At 37.4% G+C, this 25010-nt stretch overlaps 3 protein-coding genes across 3 annotated transcripts; 1 reads left to right on the plus strand and 2 right to left on the minus strand.

Moving 5' to 3' along the window:
• Positions 1-454: 454 nt before the first annotated feature.
• On the plus strand, positions 455-7730 carry LOC111321988 (putative neutral sphingomyelinase). Its single transcript, XM_022925015.2, is given in 8 exon segments — positions 455-701; positions 1172-1268; positions 3315-3391; positions 3516-3699; positions 4123-4335; positions 4820-5081; positions 6317-6658; positions 6661-7730. Coding segments are annotated over 8 exon segments (1320 nt in total). The 5' UTR covers positions 455-594; the 3' UTR covers positions 6699-7730.
• On the minus strand, positions 7374-10405 carry LOC148741192 (guanine nucleotide-binding protein subunit gamma-like). Its single transcript, XM_088736383.1, has 2 exons — positions 10187-10405; positions 7374-8622 (listed from the first exon to the last, which is right to left on the minus strand). The coding sequence occupies exons 1-2, from the start codon at positions 10306-10308 to the stop codon at positions 8517-8519; spliced, it is 228 nt and encodes a 75-aa protein (XP_088592509.1). The 5' UTR covers positions 10309-10405; the 3' UTR covers positions 7374-8516.
• Positions 10406-11898: 1493 nt separating this feature from the next.
• Positions 11899-24980, minus strand: LOC111321989 (annexin A4). The gene is made up of 17 exons (XM_022925017.2): positions 24877-24980; positions 23951-24020; positions 23023-23212; positions 22290-22586; positions 21668-21774; positions 21074-21118; positions 18740-18827; positions 18498-18592; positions 17864-17977; positions 16510-16566; positions 15968-16001; positions 15152-15231; positions 14569-14637; positions 14351-14452; positions 13427-13502; positions 13227-13339; positions 11899-12937 (listed from the first exon to the last, which is right to left on the minus strand). Exons 2-17 carry the CDS (start codon positions 23996-23998, stop codon positions 12812-12814), a joined length of 1641 nt encoding a protein of 546 aa, XP_022780752.1. The 5' UTR covers positions 23999-24020; positions 24877-24980; the 3' UTR covers positions 11899-12811.
• Between the last annotated feature and the right edge of the window lie 30 nt (positions 24981-25010).

Genomic DNA, 25010 nt, shown 5'->3' on the forward strand with positions numbered 1-25010 from the left:
TGTTTCTTTATTATCCTCCATGATGCGACATGCTGTTAACAAAGTTTTCTACTCCTTGCATATTTTTTTCTTAGTGGTCCAACGTAGTTGTCAAAAATGTCTTTTCTCAACGAGGGACTACCACCTAAAATTTTCATTCTCTTTCCCTCTTTTTTCATTGTATTTCTTCGTTATTTATTCCTCTCAAATATGCACTTTATGACAACACATAACACTCTTCAGAACGATTCTCCTGCAGGAAGCGTGCATAAGGAAGCACAACTTCTCCACGGCTACACAAACAAGTCGACAACTGATCGTGAAGCTGTGCTCTGTTTTGCTGCGTGAAGCAATTATAACCAATGTTCAACTTGAGTTATTTTAAAATAAACAGTTTTCAATTTTGATCATTTATAAAAAAACCAGTTTTCAATTTTACTCAGACTTATATTAGGTACCAAGAAATGGCAGGGTTTTAATTGAGTTATTTGGCAAAGAATGTGTTTGTAGTCTTTGTGACAGAGCAACCTCGTCCCCAAGATTTTATCGGTCGAATGGTCTTTTTGACACAAAGGACTGGGCTGGAACTGGAGTGAAGTGATTCATGTGATTTACATGAATGTCCAACTGTTTTCGAAGTGCTTGCTGACAGTGATACTCATTCTAAACATGGCGGGCAACGAACGAGAGCCAAACTTACACGTTTTGACCTTGAATTGCTGGTAAGAAGGTGTTTTGTTCGTTTTCCTTATACTCGATCCTTTCCTACTGATATGTGAAGTACTTGGTTTCAACTGTTCAGTTTTTTTACAATTGATTCCATTTTCTTTTTATTGTCGTTCTTTCAAAAATATCGAAAAGTTAACCTGCCCAGGCAAACAGTAGGAACCAAATTTCTTTCGCTTAACTAGAAAATAAGTTTTCTTTTGCTGTTCCGTTGGTATTATCTGCTAATTCAGAGTTTACGGAACTGTTTTGATCAACTTAAGCTTGATAAAATTCATAAATTTCGTTTTAACTCTTTTAACACTAACTGTTAATTTTGAGAAGGTTCTTTTTAAATACACACATGTACATGTCCTCGGTCGATTACAGGTGATCACTTCTTCTTACAATTGAAAACTGTTTGTTTAATACATGGCCAAATTGTAAACTGGTTATTTATAAATAACTCCAGTTCAATAATTATCAGGGGTATTCCTTATGTGTCTAAAATGTGGGAAGAACGTAAAGTGCTCATTGCTGAGGAACTCGCCAAAGGCCATCATGATGTGGTTACACTACAAGAGGTACTTGTACTACTCAAACTCTTACTTGTGATGAATATTGTTTCAAATGTGGTTTACTGTTTTAATGTTGATGAAAAAAATATGTATAACCTGCCATTCGAGCAAGCTCTCTTAGAAGAAGTTGGAGATAGAGGAGTGGGCTGTATGGGTTCAATCATTCCATGTGGGTGAGGTCTAAGAGAGCTAGCTCAAGTACCAATTTCCCTAAGAGTAATGTGTTCCAACCTGGGCTGTGTAGTCCTTTAAACAATAGGTATTAAATTACAGAGATGAAGCCTGCAAATGTATTTGGTAACAGTTGGTCATAAAACAAAGTCCAGTAAATTTCAGGTTTTAACAGGCAAAAGCTTGGCCTGTTAAGGTACTCCCACCCTAAATGTCTGATATAGTGAACAAATGACTTAACTCTTAGTTAAAGCTAAAATAGAATTCTCTTTTGTACTTTTATTTGCAAAAGTATTTTTATTGTTATGTTTTGTGTTTTCACAATCTATATATCTACACAAGCAGTAATGCACGACAGTAAAAATTGTCTGTGATAAACTTTGCGGAGCATATCAGAGACCATTCTGCCAGAACAAAGTATTTCTTCTTTGAAAGGCTTAAATTGGTAGTTGATGGAGACAACATTCATTCATATAAGTTAATTTGTCTTAAATGTCGTAGAGTTAATTGTATGAATATTTTTAGTTGCTAATTGTTGTTACTTTTTCTGTTTTCTTATGTAAAAAAAACATATACATATATATATTTTAATGGGTACTTTGGGTTGGGATTGGTTTTCCACTTTTCTCTTTCATACTCGGGGTTGGGTTTGGGTGTTAATATTTTATAGGGGACCTAGAGTCCTATTATATTATCACCTGCCCTCGGGCGAATCATTAAATAAATAAATAAATAAATAAATAAATAAACAATGATGAGACAGGGTGATAACTGTATTCCTGGTAGCAAGACAGCACAGTGCACTCTGACATGTTTGGCCATGACATGGTCCCCTTCTGTTTTTTTATTTTATTTTCTTTTTCTTTTTCTTTTTTTTACCTCATCTTCTTACAATTTCATCAGTCAAAATCTGTGTAAGTTAAAAATTGTTACTAGGTAGGATGTAATTGCAGACTGCTGTATTTCCTTGATCTTGTGCTTTGCTGTTTCTCCTGAGTGTCATGTCAGATTATAGACACATCACTTCAAGGAAAATAAAAAATTCCACTTCTTGGCACTTCTTTGCTGTTTGTTAGTGGCAACAATAAATTTTTTCCTGTTTACATGAAATTTTCTGGTGATTAGAGTGAAATGTGCAATTGGTCATGGGTCAAGATCATTAGTTTGATCATCAAAATTAATGATCAAGACTACAAGATTATTTCAATTAAAGATACTGGCAAAAATGTGGGTTTGAAAAGATGACATAGATTGGTGGATTTGAAACCATTAAGTTCTGTTACCCTTCCACCTTCTCCTTCAAAAAGCTTTAAGCATGCATAGTTAAATTACTATTAATATAATCTAATAATATCTTCCTTTATAGATGTTGAAATGTTTCAAAAAGTATGAATCAATTTCTCTAGATCTGAAATACAGATTACACATGATAAAACAACACTTTTTGTGTGACCAGATTGGCATCTTGTGTGGTAAAACCTGGTCCTTGGTTGGCGAATTGTGTACTTTATTGTCAAAATTTTTTTTTTTGGCTTGGAGAAAATCTTTCACCTGGTAACCACCTAAGTGTTCAAATAGATTTCAAATTTTCATGCCTGTGATGCTGTAACATTTAGAATATTACCCAGGAAGCTGAGGTTGATATTTGCATACATGAGAGTTTGAAAGGAGGATTTTTGTGATGCAGATATCAGTAAGAGGTGGAGATCTCCTTCCCACAGCAGTTGCCGCAGACCTTTTCTGCGAGGTGTGAAGTCTCAAATGCTAAGAGAAGGGCCTTTAACTTATTGGTTAATGTCTTGAAATTTTTGAAATTCTTACAACTATGCATTTCAATTTTCTTGTGAGCCTCTTGATACTATTCAAAGTTTTCTTTCACAGATTTGGAACCGAGGTGATTATGAGCTGATTCGTCAAATAGTTGTTGATGTTCTTCCATACTCGCATTATTTTTACAGGTATTTAAAAGCAATAAAATATGTCATTCATCTTGAGCTATTAGTTGGTAAATAATCATGTATCATTTATTGTTACAAGTAGATGTGATTTCAGTACAATGCATTTCATTCAATTTTCTTGTAGCGGAGTGTTCGGAAGTGGAGTTTGTGTGTTCTCTCGCTATCCAATCATTGATGCATATTTTTACCGGTATACTCTTAATGGCTATATGTACAAGATAACCCATGCGGACTGGTTTGGTGGAAAAGGTGTGGGATACTGTTTGATTGATCATCCCAAGCAACCAATTCATTTCTTTGCTACTCATGTTAGTAAATGTTTTTATTTTGAAGATATGCATTTAGTAGATATTATAAGAATGGTGTCAAATAGGTCAAGGTGAATCGTGATACTCTTTGAGATCAATTTTTAGCATTTGCCTTAGGATTTAGTCACTGCAGATGTGGATTGCAACATTGTGACTATATACTGCAAACTTCCTTAAAGTGTCAATAAATTGCAGACTCTGGAATCTGAGTTCCAATATTTACTGTCCCCTTAATTGTTTGCACTATTGGAACTGGGAAGGGTGGTTAATTGGAATTGTATTGTTACTCAACTTGATCTGAGTTACCTTTATTTTATCGCCTTGAAAAACACTGTTGATTTGTTGGAAGGTGATTTGTTTTGCTCTACTTGATTTGCAGTTGTTTGTCTTTTTATGTGATTATTGTTCTGCTCCTTTTTTAAGACACATGCAGAATATAATGAAAGCGGAGAGTATGTACCCCACAGAGCAGTCCAAGCATATCAACTCTCTCAGTTTGTTCAGCATTTGACAAAGCCTTCTGATGCAGTGTTAGTTTGCGGTGACATGAACTGTGAGCCATCCCAGCTGTTTTATAGGGTTATCAAAGATGTTACTGGACTGACTGATGCTTGGGAGAAACATGGAAAAATCAAGGTGAGAGGTTCTCTACCATTTTAAACTTGGTGAAAGGATGAGGTAACTGCATTCAATTTGTCTAATATTCAGCTTCGTGCTTTATTGCTCCAACTTCTCTTTTTTTTTTTTTCTTGATCAGTCCTCTTAATAATTATTTTCAAATCACTGTTTACGCACTCTTACATGTAGTTGACTGTTGCACTGTTTGCAAAAAAAAAAAACAATATTGCCAAGCAAGAAGTGTTTCAATGTGCAGTACCAAAAATTTCTTGGCTTCTATTATGAAAAAATAATATTATGACCTGTACAATAATACCAGTTCCTAATATTTCAAAAATTTCCAAATACCATCCACTGCTTCATGGCTCATGGTAGTTTGGACAATTTTGAAATATCTCTCTAAATTGTAATGTCACCTTTGACTATACACTGTAGGTTCCTCTTTCCGATTATAGTTAGAAAAAATGGAAATGGTGCCTTTTTGACTATGTCTTTTTCACAGCGTGGTTGCTATGGTAACACAGCAGATGTCAGTTCAAATACATTTTCAGGAGATAGGAGTGATGTAGCTGATTCTCAAGAGGGTGGACCAGAGGATGGAAAACGCATTGATTACATTTTTTATCAAAGTGGTCAAAAAAGTCTAGAATGTACACATTGCGAGGTTACCATGAGACATGTCCCAGGAAAAACATTCTCATTTTCAGACCACGAAGGTGTGGCTGCTACCTTTGTGGTAACAGACTCAGCAGCTGGTGATACAGGTAAAATCATCAGTTGTAATAATCATGCTCAGGTAATTGTTAGGAACAGCTCCCCTCTTTCAGTCTGTTACTGAAATCCAGTGCAATTTGAAGAGATAACTGAAAGAAGTTTTCACAGTGAGTGATAGTATGACATTATGAAGATGTACGAGTGCCCCTACCATGAGCATATCTAATCACCAACTGTCAGTCACCTACTAGGCAACTCTTGATTCACAACTGGCTTGCACTTTTGCCTATCTTATTTCTCTTGGCTAAGCTTACATCTGCAGAATGTTAGTCAATGATTAACTCAAAGTCAGCCTCCTGGTGGCAGATTGGTTTTATGGGAAAGTTTTCACAAAATTATCCTTTCTAATAAAGGTTCCCATTAATTATTTTTCTTGTTGGATGGGTGATGGGGAATTTGCCTAATCATCAGTTTATTTTTGTTACATAATCTTGTCAAGTCAGGCAACAGAACACGAGAGCAATTTCAACCTTAGAACTCATGCCTTGATATTTATTTTAACATAACCAAAGTAAAGCATGTGCTCTGATTGGTCAATTCAATGTCCACCATTTGCCCATGGGTGTATGCTGCTGACATGAGCAAATGCAAAGACTAGTTTTCCACACACGCTTGTTTTTTCTGGTCATGTAAGATTTGTTAAATAAAAGAAAACTCTTTCGCTACAATGTATCTATTATGTTATAAAACAGATGGTAAATGCCACAGTGTACACTATTGAGTTATGGATGCACTTGGGAGGTTTGCTAAGCACTCAAGAAGCTAGAGTCGCTCTCAGCTATCGCCTCGCATGACTCTTACGCTTCTTTCGTGCTAAGTAACCTCCTGCATGCATCCATAGCTCAGTAGTGTATGCTGTGGTGTTTTACCATTTGTTATTTGAATTTAAAGTGCAGGGGACAGGAATCCCTGAGAATAAGGGTTGGGGGTTATGAGTGATAGACCAAAGGTGGAAAGTAGTAAAGGAGAAATGCAGAAATGTGAACATTTGTTAATGTGCAGTTTTTTTGCAACAGAATGTGGGAGGGAGGATTTAAAGATGCAGATGAGGGAAGGGTAGCAAAGTTGGGTAGACACTTCTCCCTTTTCTTTCCCCCTCCCCTTCCTTGCAATTTGATAGGAAACCTTATAGGTATTTCAGTTGTTAAAGGGGGTTTCTTTTATTAACTTGTGTTGTGTACAAATTATTTATAGTAATTTTATAAAATTCATTTATCTTTTCAAGATTCAGTTCAAGCTACATTTTCTATCAGCAGCAAGGGACAAGAAGCTTTATCTGAAACACAAAAAATCATTTGTGGTGCAATTGATGCATTGTCGAGACGACAAAACTTTCAAGTATTTGTTGCCTGTGCTTTGTTGCTCTTTGCAGTTTATCCTGTCATGTTTACTGCTGCAGAACACTCTCACTTTTCATTGCACCACATTTTTGGCAAGATTTTGTATCTGGTTCGCATCATTGCGACTGTTCTTGCCTCTGGATTTTTGTTCTACGGTATAATCAATGTGAGAGAAGAGTACAGTGTCTACAAAACTGTGCAAGAAATGATTGATGTACAAATGAAAAGATATGTAATAGAAAAAGGATGAATGAGAATTCCAATTGACTTTAAATCCCTGAAATTAAGATCGAGTATAGTTTGTATACAGAAGTCTTCTGAATGAGGAACCTTTTTTTTAATCATACTTACAAATATTCTATGAACTAGAATGGAAGGTTAAGGGAAGAATTGGTGACTAATGCTTGCTGGCCACAGGAGTATCCAAAGACAAATTGTACTGAAAATAAGGGTTCATTAAGGTGACTGTTATTAGCTGGAACTTGTCACAGGCATTTGATAATTTTAACTACTGGTATTTTTCGGGAGCCATTTTCATTTCTCCCACACAAGATAATTGTGCTGTGTATCATAGATTTTATCCAAATATACATCATATTGATAAAATTTGAATAAGTCAAGCATACGTATTGAGGATATTTTTCATTAAAATTAAAGAACATTTTTAGGAAGAAAAATGCATGGAAAATGTCAAGGATTTCAGAGAAAATGTTTGCATAATTGTAGCTCTAGAAAGCTACCCTCTGTTTCTGACACTTTTTGCCATATGAGTACCAAATGGGAGAAGGGAAGCCTCTTCAAAACTTTTTCCTGGGAAATGATTGTTACTAAGGATTACCCAAAATTACACATTTGCATACATGCAAAACTTCTACATTTTTGCAGAGCAAAACTTTACTACAATTGCTGCTTGTATGCATTGTGACTTTTTTGAGATGCAAAAGTTGCAATCATATTTTATTTTTTAAACAAATTTAGTTTTTCAGGATGTAGTTATTAAAGCAATTAATGAAAGCCTACAACATTTTGTCTTTTTTCATAGATATATTTTCTCTGAACTAATTTATGCAAATGGCAAATGCTAGACAAATATCAATATAACAGCTTTTAGCCCCTTGCCAAACAAAGCTGAAAACTATTCAGTTCCAATATATGAGATGCAATTCCATCAGTAATAAATGCATATCAAGTAAAAACAATGCTAAATCCTTACAAGGTGTGAAAAGTTCAGTAATGTTTGTCACTGACATTGTAAGATAAGTTTAGTTTCTTGAATAAAGAGAAGGTTATTTAGTTTTATTTGTGCTGATCTGATTTAGTGCCAAACTCAGGGGGTGCTAGGCTGGGGAAATTCAAGATAAGGTTTGTGCATAAAATTAGAAAAGGCAGGCCAGCAGATCAGAGACAAAAACCCTACAAAGATCAAGTGTAACCAGTTACACTTGCTTTCAATGATCAAACTATTCATAACCAGTGTACAGTCGCATGCTTCAAAAATGTTACACCAGTTGTCTTTACACAGGCTAGGATACCATCATCCACCGGTTCAATCATTGGCTGATAGATAGATTTTTAAAACAATGTTCTAATTCTAGTGACTTTTCCAAAGCTCTTTTTTTTAAAATTTCCTCTTTTTTTTAAAAAAAAATTCCTCTGTGGAACTCCTGTTGTGTTATGTAAGCTCAGATCTGCCAAGTTTAACTGCTGTTACTTAGTAATACACACCTTGTGAAGGGAAGAACCTCAAACTAGATACAGTCACTTTTTTACAAATTTTTGACAAAGTAGAAAACTCTGACCTGCTTTACAAAATATAACTAAATACCTATTTTCTAGAATTAGATAAAAATAAGTTTGTCCTAGGAAGAAGTACTTATTAAATGTATTTTAAGTGATATCATTGTTTATATTTAAAGTGATATTACAAAAATAATACACCACATTATTTTCAGCTACAGTATTGTCATTACTCCAAACGTCTCTGCAAGTCCACATTTAGCATTATTTAATTTGCTGCTCCTATGCAAATAGCTTTCTCTGAATTCCATGTTTTAGATGAATATTCTTCCAATGAGGCAAATTTCATCATAGCAAAGAGCATCGCCCCATCTCTCTGTAAGGATTGTTTGCATTTGGAATTTTTCCCAGTAGTGGGTCATCAGATCTCTTCTCTTGGCAGAATCGAGAAAGGCTATAAAAAATACAGAAAAAAAAATAATGGGAAAGGTTTTGATACAAATGAAAAAGAAATGTAACAGGTGCAGGTAGTCCGTGAATTGGATTGGTACATAACAAGGACATCCTATGATAATGGTTCTTTCCTTAATTAAATTATTTCTGAATGTCTGGTTTGATACAAATGACTGGCATTTAATTTCTCCTTACAGTATAATTGGAATCACACATAAAAGACATGTAAGGTAAAGTCTGTTTACGAGCCAGTGGCCCATCAGGCCTGGCGCTTAACTCCGGTTTCTGTAGCATGAAGCGACTAGGAGTATTTGTACTCCCCCCTGGATTGAATGCTAGTCCATTGCAGGGTTACCCCCCAGCATTAAATTGCCGGTACCCATTTAAACATCTGGGTGAAGAGAGGCACTGTGAGAGTAAAGTGTCTTGCCTAAGAACACAACACAATGTCCCCAGCCGGGGCTCGAACCCGCACCACTCAATCCGGAGTCGAGTGCACCAATCATGAGGCCACCGTGCCTTCCACATAAAAGACATGTGGATGAAGGAAATTATCTCTTACAAAGAAGTTCTAGACCAGTAAACAAATTCTGCTTTGTTTGTTTCTATTTAAAACAACATGAAGCCACCCAGTAAAGCTGATGAATGAGTTAAACTTTTTTTATAGCTGGGACACTGGGTCTCTTTGACCAATTCCTTTGGGTTTACTTTCAACAAGTCACTGTAAACCATATTTCAATTTGTCACCTTTACCCAAACTCAGACTGTTTAGAATTTGTGTGACCTACTGTAGCATCAAAATTCAGATGCAGTGGGGTACAGATTTTCGTCAGAATTCCTCATCCAACGAACTGTGACTTGTCCTTGTGAGGCGTGGAAGTCACTCTCTACAATCTTTGTTATGGCCTACCCCAGTATGTCAACTCACATGATATGTCTGACGACAATATTTAAAAACTGCAGTTCAAACAGGTGAAAAGGGTAATCATATAACCGGCTGCTTTTCTTTGTTTAACTCTCTTTGTAGCACGTTTACGAGCCCAAGATCGGAAAAATTACAAACGAAAGATCTAGTAAAACCTATGTATGTCTTAAGTTATTTTTTCAACCTGTCCAATATCAAAACCGAAACTTGTCAAGTTGTGTTTCCAAAGGAACAAACTTCTGCAATTCATCAATATCGCCTTATGATATTTATGCCACGGAAAATCACATATTAAGAACTGATGGCAGAGTGTTAGGCAATTTTAACGCTGTGAAGGAAAAATACAAATTAAAATTCACTTTGAATTTACCAACAGTGCGATCGGGCAACATGTCAGTAATGTTGCGACTTCCTAATCGCGATTTACTGTCAGCAGGACAGAAATTTCTACACGAACGCCACTTTTCTAGAAATGAAACATCACATGCAAAACGGTTTTGATCCTCTTACATTATGGAGCGTTTCATTTGAATAGGAACAATGACTGCAAAAAAAGCAATTAATTAATAAACAGAACTTTTAAAAGCTGAGTATATAAGCTTCACGCGTGACCAACAACTAGTTAAACAGTCCCACTTACTCTTCGGAACAAACAGAGATTTTCTTTCTGGATATTTTACTCTCTCTCCTGAGCTGTTCCACTTGTCTTCTTAGGTTATGATAGTCTTGTTCTCGTTGTGAGATCGCCGACTGGCCGTACATGTCTGCGAGTTTGTGTGCCCAAAATGCGTGAACAACGTACGACTGATCGCTTTAGCATTCGCAACAGCGTAATGACCCTCGAAACATAACAGGGCGGTTACCTAGATGAAGAGGATGTTGACTTGCCATATTAGGAGCAGCAGTTGATTGGTGAGTCTTACGCGGGCAATACTCTTTCTTGGCGTAGGGGTCGGGTCGAAGTAATGCACTTACCCGGTTGTTCAAAGGGTGGATAACGCCATGCAGTGTATACATTTCAATCCGCTGGATAGCGTAGTACGTTTTGATAACACCTAACCGCTGGATAGCGATTTATCTGTTGGATGGCTTTATCAGTTCTTTGAACAATCGAGCCCTGAGGTTAACTATTCCTTTCAACAGGGAAGTATTGATATTAGCTTGTTATCTTTGAAGCATTTCCAGCTTCTTCTTCTTATCGCTTCTGACAAGTTATGTTATCAAAAAGTGGGGTGATCATTTATCTTCGAGTTTTTAGCATTGAGCTGATTAAAGTAGAACTAACTCGGTTCCAAGATTCCTTTTTCGTTCTACACTGTTAAAAAAGAAGAAACTCACATTCATCATTTCTACCAGTATTTCATTTAATATCACAATGATTTCTCCGCCGTTGTACTGACGATAGATGTTAGCGAGACTTGGCGATAGTTTTCCTTTTTGTATTTTGGTCCATTTTTATAGACTGGAATAACGTGTGCAATTTTCCAGTCGTTGGGTAGTGAGCCGGATTGGAACGACTTGTTAAATAAGTTACAAAGTGACGTAGATAGTTCCAATGCATTCTTTTACGATACGAGGCAATAATTTATCAGGACCTGGGGACTTGTGTATGTTTAGGTTTTTCAGATGTTTTTCCACTTCGCTAGGTGTACATACTACATTGTGCAACTTTTCATCGAGAACATGATCAAATTCCGGAAGAGACTTTTGTTCTTGTGTAAATACTGATGCAAAATATGCGTTCATATGTTGTGCAATCTCCTGATCCCCAGTAATTTCTACACTTCCATCTTTTAGGAACAATAGGTCGTTAGTTCCTTTTATTATTGAACGCATGTAGTTCCAAAAAGGCTTGGAATTATTCTCTACCTGCAATTTATCTGCGAGTGCCTCAAGATGTCTCTATTTGGCTGAGTTTCATTTCTTTTTCAAAGAATTGTTCAAAGTACGAAAGGCGACCCAGTGATTTTCATTGTTGGATTTTTTTTGCTTTTTTGTAAAGGTGTTTCTTTTTCCTGCACAATTTAATTAAATCCTTCGTAATCCATGGAGCGATGTTTTTTCTTCTATGCCGGTACTTGGGAATACTTTCGTTTACCGCTGCAAAATAAAGCCACTCAGATCCACGTCAAAGTAGAATTTGTAAAATAAAGGGAATCATATGCCAAGAGCGCCGGTGGGGAACGTTCTGTGCACGTGCGAAGAAACGCTCCTCCGTATCACGTGTTTTGGTTTACCTCGGCCTGTTAGAACCTGTGAAGTTATCTGTGTTTGGTCATCAATAACTTGATAAGCTCCGCTGCTTTGACTTCTATGTGTTCTTTGTTCTCTGTCACACGTGAAAGTGACAGCTTCTTAAACCGAAGATGAGCAATATTTTTATTTCAAACCTTAGATCAGTTTGTAGTTTTTGAAAACGCACTTTAGCGTTTTCACCTCCAAAAGATCTTCTTAGCACGAAATATAGAAATGTAGTATTAAAGGGTACTTAACTATTTGAAATAACTTAGATTGGATAATATATTCTGTCTACCTTTTAGTTTAGAGACTAACTGCGTAATTTTTAAAGGTTCCAAAGCGTTGTATTTGTACGTTATAGTAAATGTATTTAGTGCGTAAAAAATTACTTTCCGAACAATATGACCAGAAGTTCATTCCTATTCCATCCTTGGCTAAATTAGATTACTTGGAGAATATAATACGTCTCATTCGCCCAAACCATTAAATTAAAAACTGGCCTCGCCTAAGTTTTCAACGGCCAGAGGTTAGTTAAGAAAGGAGTAAGCGGATTTTTGCTTTTACTGATGTGATAACCAACTTAATTGCCAGGGTCTCTCTTCCTTCTCGCATCCAAGTCCTTGAAGGCAGAGAGAGAGAGAGAGAGAGAGAGAGTAGGAGGGAGAGCTAGGGAAAGATTTGGCAGAGGTGAGAGATTCGGAAGAGAGACCGTGAAAATGAAGTTTGGTGAAAGCTACCAAAGAAAAACAGGTTCCATGTTATGCTGTGTTTCTCCACAGAAGACCTAGAAAGCTTCCTTTTTTTACTTCTTTCCAACAATTGGGAAAATTTCTCAAATCACCTTAAAATCTCACGTGATCAGCAGCAGTGGGCAATGGGCAAACGGCGCCAATACGGTCTGACTATCTAAGAACTACAAGGTCATCAAATCATCACTGCAGAGCCTTTCCCTTTAAAAGCTGAGTAATTATTCGCAATTATAACATGATACTGGAAGTTCATGATTTTTTTTACTGTGAAACTGCCTTCAGTTCCTTCCAACAACTGCTAGCAAGAGTTTTTTGTAATCTCCACTACAATCTCCCTCAATCATCTTGAACAAAGTTTTGTGATACTTCTGCAAAAATGTTTGCTTGATTTCAACGAGATCGCGCTAGAAAAAAAAAAACAGAGGACATTTGCAATCAGTTCGATTAACAGATTTTACGTCGCTGGAGAAGGATTCTCACACGTGGTGACCGCTATCGTCTCGGGGGGATGCTATCTGTTGAGAAGCTTTTTTTTTCTTTTAAGCTTTCAGCAGACCAACAACTAATGGGACACTATCTCTTGTTGACTGCACTGAGTGTGCTTAGATAAATTGATAAAAACATCGACAAACACAGCGACACAGGTGACACTGTCGAAAAAAAAAGCAACAACAATACTGGAAAAGTTCTCACCTCAGAACGAGAAACAACACAGCGAATCAACGTCGCATCATCAGTTCCAGCCCCCTTCATAGACTTCCACAGTCGATCCGCAAAGTATTCAGCAGGATTTCTTGCACACAGTACTAAAAAGAAAGTTTTAGAAACATTTGAAGATTTTGGTGTAACATTCATTCATACACATTGAATTCACTAGTCAAAGCAATACTTACCAATACATTTAAAACCCGCCTTCAAATCACCAGACATCTCGCGATCGATAGAATTTAGAATGTCACGTTGAGAAATCTGAAATTAAATTGCAACGTTCAAAGTAAATGAAAAGTTTCCTCCTCTTATCGTCCAGTCCTCCCTCCGGCAATTGCCTGCGTTGACAGTTCGCTTAACACTCAAAAACTCCCCAGCAATAGTAAATGCATGAAGACATGTCACTCTGTTGTCTTTTCACGGTAAAGTTAGCTTTTTGTAACGTACTTGCACTCGTAGAAAAGAGAAAATCCACAAAATACAAATAGCTTACATAAAAGTTTTAGGCTCGATAACAAATCGCCGTACGGAACAGCACAGGCGGCCCAAGCTCTCTTTGAGAACCACACAAGGAACATAATTTGCATATCGATTTATAAGGATTTGTAGGGGATTTTCTACAAGATATCCATAGAGATAGTTAAAATTGAAAATATTACATAAAAATGGCTTACCTTATTCCATACGTGTGTTGCTTGCTCCTTGTGTAGTTATTTTACCGATTTCACTTGATTTAAGCGGTTTTTTTTAATCCTGGTTTTCTCTTCTTCTTTAAGAAGAAAAAAACCAGGATTCAAAAAAACCGCTTAAATCAAGTGAAATCGGTAAAATAACGACACCAGGAGCAAGCAACACACGTATGGAATAAGGTAAGCCATTTTTATTTAATATTTTCACTTTAAACTATCTCTATGGATATCTTGTAGAAAATCCCCTACAAATCCTTATAAATCGATATGCAAATTGTGTTCCTTGTGTGGTTCTCAAAGAGAGCTTGGGCCGCCTGTGAGAACAGGAGCCCACGCTCCCACCCCAAAAAGAGGAACGGAAAATAACTAAAAGCAGACGCGAGAGGAAAGTAAAAATCGAGCCGATAAAACTGTTCGTACCTTAACATATTCATCAAACGTTGCTCTCAGCTGTGGAAAGTTCCTGGACGCTAGAACAACATTAAATCGAGACTCGTCTGTTCCCCACTTCTTCTCACCCGCCTGTAACACAAACCACAAAGTCGTGTGAAACGTATCACGCGATTCAAAATGCGTTTGTAACAGCCATCTAATCTCACGCTTTAAGTATATGACTTCCTATGAAAAGTCTGTATCACCTGGAATAAGTCTTGAGCCTCCTTTGTTGCCTTGGCCATGTCAACAGTATTGGTCTCGTCTCGATTGCCCTGTGTAATACGATACAAAAACGACCAGGAGCTTGCATTTGACTTACATGTACACCTTCCCTGATATCATATCCCTTTCCCATGCGAGAACCATTCCAAGTCGAAGCAAGTTTGGCGCCCTCATAGGAAGTCTTAAATTTGAATAAGTTTATTCTGAAATCTATATTTCCTTGACGGTCTTGTGAAGTCAAAAGCTGAGCCGATCCCCTCGTATTCCCAAAACCAGTTGTGAGCTCTGGTAGTACTCAAGAGCCCGGCTTGTAGAAGAATCTTTTTTTTTTTGTTTTGCTTTTTTTCTTTCTTAATTTGTTGTCAGACATTACCCTCTCAAAAACAACAAACAAAATCAAAACTAGAAAATGACCTTTTGCACCAAGGGTATTATTGTATGACAGTCCATAAGTATAAGTGGGATCACAATGAAACTATGCGCAGTAAATCCTTTACAACATCTTATCACATACAGTGCAAGAAAGAAAACTCTACTGAGCAAAGGTAAAACCAAGAGTATTACCTGACACATTGACACTAAAAGCCGCTTGAAATGACCACTTGTCTCACTCATACAATCCTTCTCAAGGTCGCGCTTATAGTCTGTGCAGGAGCAGAAATTTATCATTACGAAAAATTCCCTTTAGTTTAAAATCAACAGTATTAAGTGGCAGAGGGGGGATGAGTGGGGTGGGTGATTAGAGGGGGGCTCCAGAGACTTACACAATTTCTAACAGCATTAGAACAGCAGAAAAAAAAATCATAAATGAAAAACAAGCTTATCACAGAATTCTTAATTAAGAAAATGGTACTAAACAAAGCTTAAAACTGGGGAAAAAACTCTACTGGTTGGCTTTGCATTTCTAAAAATTTACAACAAATGCCTTTTAGTATAAAATCAACAATATTAAGTGGTGGGGGGGGGGGCAGGGTGGGTGATTAGAGGGGGGCTCCAGAGACTTGCACAATTTCTAACAGCATTTGAACGGAAGAAAAAAATTCATAAATGAAAAATAAGCTTATCGCAAAATTCTTATTTAAGACAATGGTACTAAACAAAGCTTAAAACTGGGAAAACAACTCTACTAGCTGGCTTTGCATTTCTAAAAAATTACAAGAATATCTTTACAAAAAGGTCTTTAACAGTCATTCCTTTTAAGTTACCATAATTATTTAATGATACTATACACTGCAGATATGGTACTGTACATAAAGTGGACAATTTCAAGAGCTCAATCATAGCGAAGCTATTTGGGTCACCTCCCGTGACTTCAAATCCAGACAAATATATAAACAGTAACCTCCAAGCACTCTTCCAAATTTCTATCTTTATACTTACACTCTGTGTATGACCTCTTTATATCAGCAATTTCCTTCAAAATGAACAAATCCCAAAGTCAGTTTGAGTTTATCGATTTGCAATTGAGTGTCACAGGTAACCTAGGACTGCTTTAGTTTTGCTTTACTTCCCATCTGTGATTGGTCCAGAAAACTAAATTATTGGCAACATGTCAACCAATCAGATTCAAAATGAAAACCACTTGCTTCAAACAGTTTGCTTGTTTTTGTTTTGCACTGTTATAAGCTTTTTGAGATATTTTCCTTTCCTCTAATTGGCCATTGACATACAACTTTGGGTTTAGTTTCACATCACTCAATCAAATCACACTGTAAACATACAACAGAACCCCTCAGTACACACACCCCTGCAAATTCACAGTTCCTTTTATTCTCTCCATCTCTAACCATACTTGTTCCTGGTAAGTTTAATTCTGTCTATTCTCTCATAAGTAACCTCTTGTTGTGATTGTTTTTTGTGGAACTACACTATGTCTGAATTTCAATGATTTTGGCATTGTTTTAAAAATGGGGTACACAGACCTGGTTGGAGCGAGAGCACAAAATGTCAATCAAGGCCTCTTCGTCTGTTCCAGCACCCTGATATCATGAGAAAAAATGATCAATTCAAGGTCTTTCATGAGTTACACAGTACTTAAGAACAACTTTATTCCAATAACCCTCTTGGCTCTTTTTGTGACTTTGAGCTTGCTCCAGTGTTTTAAGCAACATTAAACCACAATAAACCCTTTAACTCCCTGGACTGAACTGTGCAGAGAATTTTCTTAACAATTGTATTAAATTGTCAAGCAAACAAATGAGGAGAAATTAAAAAAAAAAAAAAACTACATATACCAAATCCAATGAAAAAATAAGGGGGGTGGAGGAGGGTTATACAAGCCATTGTCGTGTCAGGTACTGCGAGAAATGTCTAGTAGGTGAAATCTCTCATCACCTGGATTTAGTAAGCAAATCATTTTGAATGCAATTTGTTACAAAACAATTTCATTACACTTTAATTATTCACCCCTTAACCTCATCCTTTTACAGTCAGTTTTAAACTTTGCACCCAATGTCACCTAAAACAATAATTCCTTGGGATTGATTGATGCCCTCTCAGCCAGAAGTATGCTGAAAGTTAATTTGCAAACTCATTGCTATGTGACCAACTGTGAAGAGACGCAAAAAGGCCTTCCAAATGTTGAGGTCTGAGGATTGCCCTTTTTTTTTTTAACTCTAGTGGCAATCTCGCAAAAAACTTTCTGATTTCAAAAGCAGTCATTTTTAATCACTTAATATGGAATTGCCAATTGAAAATATCCCCACAAACCCTTTTGGCAGGAGGGAAGTCCAAGAATACTGCGAAGAAAGGTTGGGATACACTGGGCCACAAGTCTTTGCCACAGGTCTCTGAGACCATATACTCCATGTCTCTTGTTTCAAAACAAAGTCACTGCCATTCATTTTTTGCACTGCAATCTCAGCACAAATTCAAACCAGTGGGAAAATGGTTAACTTGTATCAGGGACAAAATCTCTTGCTAGTAAGTAGATATGTTACAGGAAAAAAAAAACATTTCTGTTGCTGAGGGTAAGAAAATCTTGTTTGCATTAATCTTTGAGTTCAAGCTCAAATTCAACAACTTCTCTCAAATCCCTCAGCTACCAAGCCTTAAACTTGCCCCAGTCTCCACAAAATGTCCCAATTTCTGACTCAGACTCAAGTGGAATCCGTGTCGATGTCACACAGAGCTACACTTGTACTTGTTTTTGTAACCTTCTATAGCATCTTGTCAATATGACTTACTGCTCTGAGTCTCCATACTCCAGACACCCTTAATTTCATCGACTGAAACACTTTCTGACAGCTAACAAGCACAATAGTAATGAACACTGACCCTCATGGCACGCCTCAGACACTTTGCATCATACAAAGCAGTTGGTTCCATCAGTGCCAACAAACAATCTTCAAGGTTACCACTAAGCTCTGACTTTAGATCATTCATGAGATCCTAACAATGAAATTTACACACAACATTTAATTTATTTCAATGTTACTGAGATATAAATTCTTACAGTTACACTTGCTTCTAGAGATGTTAATCATTCTTGGCAGTTAAAAAGATTAGTAAAAGAAAAAAAAAAGTAGGCCCCAACCAGAGCTCCAACCTAGAAACTTTAATATTTAGGTTGCTCAACAAAGTACAAAAAGCTACTAGGAGAAACATTAAGTTAACCTGGTCTAGGCTTCCAGATTAAAAATGGGTAACAATAACAAAAACTGCAATAGTAGCCCCAACACAAGTCTCCTTCCTTTTTTCACTCAAATACTACTAACCTGCTGTTTGGCATTGTGCACCATTTAACTGATTCCCTGAAACAGGCCTAGTGTTATTAAGATGCTACGTATGAAACCACTTGTTGTACAATTTAGATTCACCATACTTGAAAGTAATGTCCATGTAGAAATCAGAAGGATGAATGAGCAGTTACAACAGATCTTTGTGGAGGAAGTACTATTAATCAACCTACCTTTCCAAACATAGTCTTGTACCTCTTCCTAATTTCTACTCTTTGCGGATTGCTACGCTTCACAAGGATATCAATGAGGGCAGCCTCATCAGTCCCTAGAACAAACCAAAAAAAACATTTTTTCAGAACAAAAATCATAACTGTTTCACATACAGTACACATAATTGATAATTTGATATTATAAGTGAAAGGGTGGTAAATGATAGGCCCCTTTTGTACAGAACAAGTAACAGGGAACTCACCTACTCCCCTCATGGCCTTCCGTAACAACTCACAATCAGCTTCTGCATCAAATGGAGAGACTGGAACAATGGTACCATGACCATATTTCTTAAAAGAAGAAAACAACACACCAACAACACTTCAGCAAAGGGCTTGCAAAAAAATCTCAGACCAGGTACATAATACCCCTGTTCTAAGGGGGGGGGCTACAGGTTGTAAAACAAAGCATGATTTTGAACATCCTCGGAGACCTAGGGGCTGTGGGTCGATTTCAAGTTAGGGCATGAAGAGCCCCTGGGGACACTGTCTTACAAGACTAGTTCCAAACGGTCGCAGTAGTTCTGCCATCTGATTGGTGCCAGAAAATCTTTGTGTTTTTCTGCCCAATCAGAGTGAAGTGTGCTTTAGAGTCCTTTCGTGTGTTGTAACACGGACAAATACTAATTGCTCAGTTGCTCGCTATGTTTGTTTAGGCCGTGCGACGGAGATTTGCTTGAGGTGAAAAGTTTCAGTTTCAGCGCACAATGTAAGAGAAATCGTTGCGAGGTTTGTATACAACACAATGGTTGCAGTCATTGATATGTCGCTTTTAACGTTAAACAAGATTTAAGCTTAAATCTTTCTAGATTTTTTGCATAATTTTCTGACTGAAACTTTGCCAATCCCGTGAAGTTATTTCATCACACGGGCCACGCAGGTATGTCGAGCTACTGGTGCTCGCGCAACTTTCTGTGCATGCCAAAATCTAATCTCATCTTCGCTTGAAAAAAAAGAAAAGCTAAGCGTAGAAACTTTTACTTATTAGATGGGGGTAGATGAACCTGTACTATTAAGCTGACACTTGTAATAAGGCAAACCCGCCCTTTCCATCCAATATTTCTTGGTCTCTGGTTTTGTTTTTCCCATTGAAAGCAGTCTTGGATCGATTCCCAATGATCAAAGGTATTTAACTTGGTCTTCAACAATCGACAGAGGAGGTGAAATGACAATGACCAAGGGACTAGAAGAGAATCCGTGGCCTTCCTCGCTCAAGAATTTCAACTCTCTAGGCAGCAGTTGAAAGATTTAACTCTTTCCAAACCCCTTTGGTAACAGCCCGAACAAATCTCTCCTTCCCATGATGTTCTCATTAATAAGTTTTTGTTCAGATTTTAATTAGCTAACCGGAAACACAGCTAAGCTTTCTCTAGGCGCTTGCTGGAGGTCGTCCACAAACTTAAGCCATATTGTGAACAACTTTGCTACAAAGCAAAGATTAGATTTTGGCATGCACAGAAAGCAGAAAGCTACGAGGCGAAAGCGCCAGTTGCTCGACATACCTGCGTGGCCCATGCGACGAAATAACTTCACGGGATTGGCAAAGTTTCAGTCACAGCAAATTATGCAAAAAATCTGGAAAGATTTAAGCTTAAATCTCGTTTAACGTTTAAAGCAACATATCAATGACTGCAACCATTGTGTTGTATACAAACCTTGCAGACTTTAAAACACGTTCTCTAGTGATACCTGCGAAAGTATTCAGTGTAATTTCCGGTAAGATTTTTGCAGACAATCTGATCGATTTCTCTTACATTGTGTGCTGAGACTGAAACTTTTCACCCCAAGCAAATCTCCGTCACATGGCCCAAACAAACATAGCGAGCAACTGGGCTATTTCTCTATGTCCGTCTTAACGTACACGAAAGGACTCTAAAGTACACTTCACTCTGATTAGGCAGAAAAACAAAAAGGTTTTCTGGCACCAATCAGATGGCAGAACGACTGTGACCGTTTGGAACTAGTCTTGTAACACAATGTCCCCAGGGGCTCTTCGTGCCCTAACTCGAAATCAACCCACAGCCTCTGGGTCTCCGAGGATGGATTTTGAACAGAGAAGTAGCATCCAGTGAGCAGAAAAATTAGGGAAGTTTGGGTTGACCCAACAATAATATATAAGGTAATCAAAAAAATTTAAGGATAAGATACCAATGCAGTAAAAAAGCCATTGCATCATTACAAGTTGCAACTGTATTGGAAAAACATTTTAGTGACTAAAATGGCAGAAGAATTATCTGGCAACTTGTAATGTTTTAATTTGTTGGTGTGTGTCTGTTTTGTTTTGCATTGTTTATCTTTTTTATCAAAGGTGCAAAAAACCTTTGTAACAGAACATAGCTTCAGAATTATTTCCCTAGTTTGGGAAATAATGCTATATCCCAAAGGCCATATCACTCTTGGACTCCAGAAAATTTAAAACATGATATTGTCCACAGCTCCATGTGCATGTAAAACTAACATGTTTTTTTCCTGTTCGAATTTAAAACTTCACTGCCAATACATAAAAAGATCTCCAATGTAAAAGAATGTAAACTTACCGCCTTTAAAGACATTGAAGCCATCTGAGAGGTTGGAGGACCACCCTGATGAGCAAAAATAACAATCTATGAATTTTTATCAAGCCTTGAATTTGTTTGTTAATGAGCCTCTTTACAATTAGAATAGTCATTTTTATTAACCCACAAAATATGCAAATATGCATGAATCCAAAACTTGGACTGGGGAATTTCGATTTAAGGGATTTCTATAGAGTTGGCCCAAAATCAACAGTGAAAGTAATTTTTAATAAAACAATGATGAACAATTATCAAAACGATTAGCCTATAAACAGTAGTTTTGAGCAGATTGACATATCTGTAGATTTTGTGGAATAAATCACCATCCTCAATTACTTTTGACATAATACACATCCAACAAGACTACTGCATTACTTTCACACCTATTTATAACACTAACTTCATCTTTTTTTAGTGAAGTTAACTGTGAATTTTTTTTTTTAACTACAAAGACATGAAAAACCTGTAACACAATTCTTTATTATCAATGAGTCAAAATCCTGTTTGAACAAATACTGACTGCCCTGAATGCCCAAGGTTGTTTAAATCCTACATGAATTTCTTTTGAATACTTACATCACCAGGAGGAGCAGGAGGAGCAGAAGGAGCAGCAGGCTTTGCTGGTTTCTGTTGATGAGCAGAGGAGGCAGCTGTTGGTGGAGGGGCACTGTGTGTTGTAGGAGCTGCAAAAGAACAAAGCAGTCTTTATCTCATCATTTAGAACTGTTACTTAACCACACCTGCCTATTGTTTACTGATAAATTGAGATATTACCTGTGAGTATTTGGCCAGAAATTACAGTAAAAGTCGCAGGTAAAAATTAAATTCAGGTAAAACAAAATTTTAACCTAGGTTGAAAATCAATATTTCCTTTGTCTCCTAGCCTAATTAGGGCTCGGAGACAAAGAGAATTGAAATTCAACCTAGGTTAAAATTTTTTTACCTGAATTTAATTTTTACCTGCAACATATATACTAACCTAATAATAGCCTAGCTTATTGAAGAGTATCAGTGGCTTAGTAGTGGAGCATCAGAGTGCAGAATCAGTAGGTCAAAGGAATCAACATTTTTTATTCATCCCACATCATTGCAAGACAAAGAAACATCTAAAGTTCGACATTTCTCTTAATCCTAATCAAATTATTGTTATGTCATCAAATGATATGAGTATAGATAATTTTTAAGGAGATAGGTTTACCTTGTGAGCTATAGTTCTGTTGTGGGGGCTGATGTCCAGGATGGGATCCATATCCAGCTTGGGGGGGTTGTGCCCCATATCCACTAGCAGGAGGATGTCCTCCATATCCTCCTGAAGGAGGTACACCTCCATAACCACCAGGTGGTACCCCATAACTGCCAGTGGGAGGAGGTCCTCCATAGCCACCTGCAGGGGGAGGAGCTCCATAACCTCCCTGAGGAGGAGGCTGACCATATGGTTGTGAGCCATAACCCCCAGGAGGGGGAGGGACACCATAGGGTCCCCCTGGAACAACTCCTGATACAAAGCAAAAACAAATTTGTATATAAAAAAGGTTAATTGTAAATGTATAGCCTAATTGTATAAAACTTTCAATCAGAAAAATCTGTGAAATGGAGGGTTTCAACATGATTGGAGGGATTTAAATGGTACGGCCTAGGATAGAAGGAGTTATGATTACTACTGCACATATAAAATTAATACAATTACTACACCCACATAGTGGTAGCAATTGTTATACTGATCAGTAATGTATGAATACTCTTTATCATAAATAATAAAAAAATTATCCCTACTCCACAGATTTTTTCTATCAGGGAACAGGAATTCTTCTGTAATGGAACATATTATCATAATATATATCCTATTTATGTGTCTAGGCAAATTCATGTATGTTTTAAATGCCATCACTGCATTAAACTGTAAAAACAAATCATTGTTTATTGAAACTTACCTGGAGGTGGTGGATAACCTCCACCAGGGGGAGCAGGGTAGCCACTAGCAGGTGGATAACCTGGAGCAGGGGGGTAGCCACCAGGAGCAGGAGGGTATCCCCCTCCTACAGGGGGGTAACCTGTATTGGGAGCAGGAGGATAACCAGGATCAGGGGGATATCCACCCGTTGGAGGATATCCTGGATATCCCTAACAAGATATAAGATGAAGAAGGAAACATAAATTCATGCATATTCTTCATACTGTTCTCTATATATTTCCTCACCTGCTGAAAAGGAGAATTTGTTCAACAGTCAAGAGCTCCTTTAGTTGAGGATCACTTCCTTTATTTTTGATCTTGACGTGTGGTTCAGATGTAAAGACAAATCAACTACTAGTCTTAGCTGTCACAGGGTTACATAGCTCAAAGAGTGAATGCTTGCATGTTTTTTATGTAAACAATCACCTTGTCACCATAGGCTCATGTAAATCTCGTCAAGCAGTGTACAGAGCATAGATGGTAAAAATTTTCTTTGCAGTGAATAGCTTGGTCTCTTTGAATGTACTGAAAGCTTAACAGGATGATGAATAACATCCTATTCGTCCTCATGCTTGTGCATCATTGTTGAATTGAGCCAATCAGGTAAAAGTATACATTTTGGATTAATTAAGGCAACATTCTATAGGAGATAAAAATATTCGAAAGGGCTTCACAATTCACAAAACAGTTTTAGACTCTATAAATCTCATACAAAAGTTGTGAGCCATGAATCTTAAATGAACCAAAAATTGGTCAGCAATGGCTTTTATAAACCTATAATTGGAACATTTAAAGGCTCATTAGGTCATAGTTGGTGTCCAATGCAAGGAAATGCTTAGATAATCCACAAATCCACTGAAGTACATGTATGTAGTGCATGCATCACAAGAACATTGAGCAGTATTTACCCCGCCAGGAGGATATCCAGGTCCACCACCATATGGAGGATAAGACATTATACAGTTTGTCACGTAAAGCCTGCAAAGAGAACACAAGTAAAAGAACTGTAATACTTAATAGAGGGAACAGCATAATGGTGCTTGTCTCCTGTTATCAAGGGAAACATGTTGTGCAGTTAACTGAGAGCCTGAAGAGGTAATGTTCAGTGCCCCCCTCCCCCATGATCCATCCCCCCCACCTCCCAAAGTAACAGCACATTCCTGTCTCACTGACAGCCATTGAAAGCTACAATCAATATTTGCAAGAGCAGGAAATTTTCTTTCTATCACGTGAATAAATCTTCTTGCCATTTTTCCCCTACAGCTGTAAGCTGCTGTTGATGTCGTAATCTGGGTTATGGCTCACGGCCAAGGAAGTCAAATCAATTAACCACGTAAGCTAGCGCCAGCAGCGTACATGAACATCCGAGCAGAGCAATATCTTCGGAAGTATTCTAAAAATTTTGACAGAATTCATGATCAAACTTTATTATCTGTTTCAATCGATTATTCTCGTGTTTTCCTATTGAGCATCTAGCTTTATATTAAAACCACAGGATGCTAAATGCAGCGCAGAAGCACCAAGCATTTCCTCGCGTTAAGTTACGTCCCAAGCGACGAAACTCGAGAATAACTTTCCCCAAGTAAGACCCATTGAACCAAACATTTCTAAAATTTCATACGTGCTAAACTGGTTGCCTGAACCTAAATGGTGTTAATATAAGCCCAGCTTTATCAAATCCCGGCCCCCTGAACACAAAATATCCGCTTTGCAATGGCAAACTTCATATCATACTATGTACCGTGATATCACAGACAGGTGACAAAGACAGGACAAAACTAAGATTATACGTAATAAAAGTGAGCTTTCTTCGAATTAGCTGAAAAATACTCACCAGGAAATCTAGGTAATGAAAGTAAAACTCTACGTTATGAATGTTTTCCGCGTCTTTGAAGGACAACACCAATGTTCGACGCTGAAGCACTGGACCCAAGGGGGAGAGGCTGTGACAAATATGGATGGATTGCC

Source organism: Stylophora pistillata, chromosome 1 (genome assembly GCF_964205215.1).
Source record: "Stylophora pistillata chromosome 1, jaStyPist1.2, whole genome shotgun sequence".
NCBI classification, from domain to species: Eukaryota; Metazoa; Cnidaria; class Anthozoa; order Scleractinia; family Pocilloporidae; genus Stylophora; species Stylophora pistillata.